Source organism: Montipora foliosa, chromosome 8 (assembly GCF_036669935.1).
Source record: "Montipora foliosa isolate CH-2021 chromosome 8, ASM3666993v2, whole genome shotgun sequence".
NCBI lineage: Eukaryota > Metazoa > Cnidaria > Anthozoa > Scleractinia > Acroporidae > Montipora > Montipora foliosa.
The window spans coordinates 43,000,591-43,003,090 of record NC_090876.1 but is presented as its reverse complement, the minus strand read 5'-3'; the positions used below and the strand labels follow the sequence as shown (position 1 = coordinate 43,003,090).

General features: G+C 43.0%; 1 protein-coding gene across 1 annotated transcript in view; it reads left to right on the top strand.

Annotated features, from left to right (window-relative positions):
• The window catches only part of LOC137968985 (cuticle collagen 1-like), a 2,681-nt gene extending 1,573 nt beyond the window's left edge, over positions 1 to 1,108 (top strand). The window contains exon 3 of the mRNA XM_068815497.1: positions 610 to 1,108. Coding sequence (XP_068671598.1) covers positions 610 to 968 — 359 coding nt within the window. The 3' untranslated portion in view covers positions 969 to 1,108. The remainder of the gene's footprint in view (positions 1 to 609) is intronic.
• The last annotated feature ends 1,392 nt before the right edge of the window (positions 1,109 to 2,500 follow it).

The following is a 2,500-nucleotide window of genomic DNA, read 5'->3' as shown; positions in this document are numbered from 1 at the left end:
AGAACCCTTGAAATTTTAGCGTGTTCGCTGAAAGAGTAATCAAAAGTAAAATGTTTAGACACTGCTTCATCGGCACGATGCCTTTTGGGGGTGTAGGGATGGCGCAGTGGTGAGAGCACTCGACTCCCACCACTGTGGCCCGGGTTCGATTCCGAGACTCTGCATCGAGAGGTATTTCTCCGGGTACTCCGGTTTTCCCCACTCCTTAAGAAAAACATTTTATTTGATTTGCGTTTATTCATTGATTTCAGTTTACAGTGTCCCCAATTAGTGCCTCAGCGCTAGAAGACACTCAAATAAAGTTCCTTTCCTTTTTTCTTGTCCTTTTTGATGAGACGGAAAGATGAGACACACAGAAGTGCTTTTTATACCATGTAAAATCATAATCAATACTGATTACATGATAATTCCATAGCGCGCACCTTTCTTGCAATAGGTAACAACAACGTGAAGGTTTGCTTTAATTGCATTGTGATTAGCAAGCGGTTAAAACATAGCTAATTTAACCTGCAGCACATCATTCAAGCACACTGATGGTCGACCTTGCTGTCCTTCATTTATTGGTTTCCAGAAGATAAACCGCTTCGACATCCTCGTTTTGTTTTTCAGGTTCAAAGAGGTGTTGCCCACCTCCACCACCTCCGCCACCACCTCCACCATTGGCAGGACCAGCCGGGCCTGCCGGACCTCCTGGTGCTATCGGTTGTTCTGGACCCCCTGGAGCCCCTGGATGTCCTGGTTGGAAGGGAGCCCCTGGAGTAGCAGGACCCCCGGGACCAGCTGGAAAGCCTGCCGCAATGGGACCCCCTGGACCACCCGGACTTCCTGGATCCCAAGGACCTCCAGGACCTGCTGGATGCCCCGGACTTAAAGGATGCCCTGGACTACCAGGTGCACCAGGACTTCTTGGACCCCCTGGCCCTCCGGGACCACCTGGACTCCCAGCTCCCCCTCCTTGTTGTGGTTAAGACTAACGCCCTGAACACTACCTGCTGAAAGAGTAGTGGGTTTAATTTTAGTTCGAGACTTTTCGGCTCGGATTTTTAGCAGTATCCTTGTAGTGGAAAGGATCTTGGAGTTTGCCAAAAGGTCAATAAATCAGTTTTGAATTACATACTTTTGAGTTGAAAATCTTTTGTAGACAGTGCACAGTACACAAACACCCGCCACACATTTTATTATCCCGTATGGACCAGGATATTTTTTAGTTCCCCCAATTGAAGCCACACTCTCACTCTCCTCTAACTTCAAAGACACCCCCCACTCCAAACCGGCCGACCCATTTTGATTGAAAAAAAAATTCCCCACTTTTTTTCTCTTCTGAACAGTGTATAGGTACATTGCGACGGAAATTAGAACTCTGACAGTATCAATAACCATTATTCATAAATATGAATTAAGCTCATGATTAGCTCCATGTAATAATCAAAATATTAAAGTTGATGCTGATTGGTTTTTGAAACAAAGGTCAACAGAACTGGCTGCTCCGTTGAGCAGACGTTCCTAAGGGAGGAACACGTGGCAAAGCTATGATACTATTTTGTAGGATGCTACTCATTGGACAAAAGAGAGACTTATGCATTTGTGAGCGATTGGCTTACAAAAAAGGTCTTCAAAGGTCTTTATTAAAGACGGCAGAAACAGTATGACAGACAAATCCGACGATAAGGTAGGGCATTTGAACACCATTTAGGCCCGAGGGAGCGGGAATTTGAACGATCCAATCTTCAAAAGTTCAAATGCCAGGGCTTTTCCTGGGAAGGGGGGGGTGTTGAAGTTTCGAGTTGCTCGGCGCATTAGTTTTAGCCTGTCTTTCAAGCCCGTCATTTGTTATCGTTGCAAGTTATTGACATGAGAATGAAAGCCTAAGTGCATCTGAATCAGTAATTAACGACCGGGAGGCTGCTTCACAACTGGATAAATAAGGCAACTGCTGCTTGCGGGAAACTAGTTAAATATGTCGTTAGTTCATCCTAGGCAATCAAAAATATAACGGTGAATGAATCGAGTTGCTAATTTGACTGTGGAACCCTACAACATGCTGTGATCAGAAATTCCTGTACACGAAAAATTTTGCACAGGGGACATAAGTTAAGAAATCCGATTAAGCATGTATGACTTTCATTTTATTTTGTTTACACGGGATCTTTTGCGGAATATCCACTTATACACTGCAGGCAGGTTTGCAATTAATTAAATGAAATAAAAACAGCAATACAAGATTGGCCACCCAACTAGTTTATCTGTTAAGTTATTTTGGTGACCAGTTACTGTACGGTTTGTCTTTGTCTTTGATTATTATTATTATAACTTCTTTGTAACATACTGTACAGTAAGAATAAATAAACTCTCTCGAAAACGATCAGGAAACACTTGCATAATGCATTCATTTTCAACGGTTTCACCGACGAGTAAAAATGCTGGGTGACAGATCAAGTAGTATCAACGAGTTTACTAAAATTGATTTTAATTTTGATTTCTCCGTTTTATCCATCCTAAT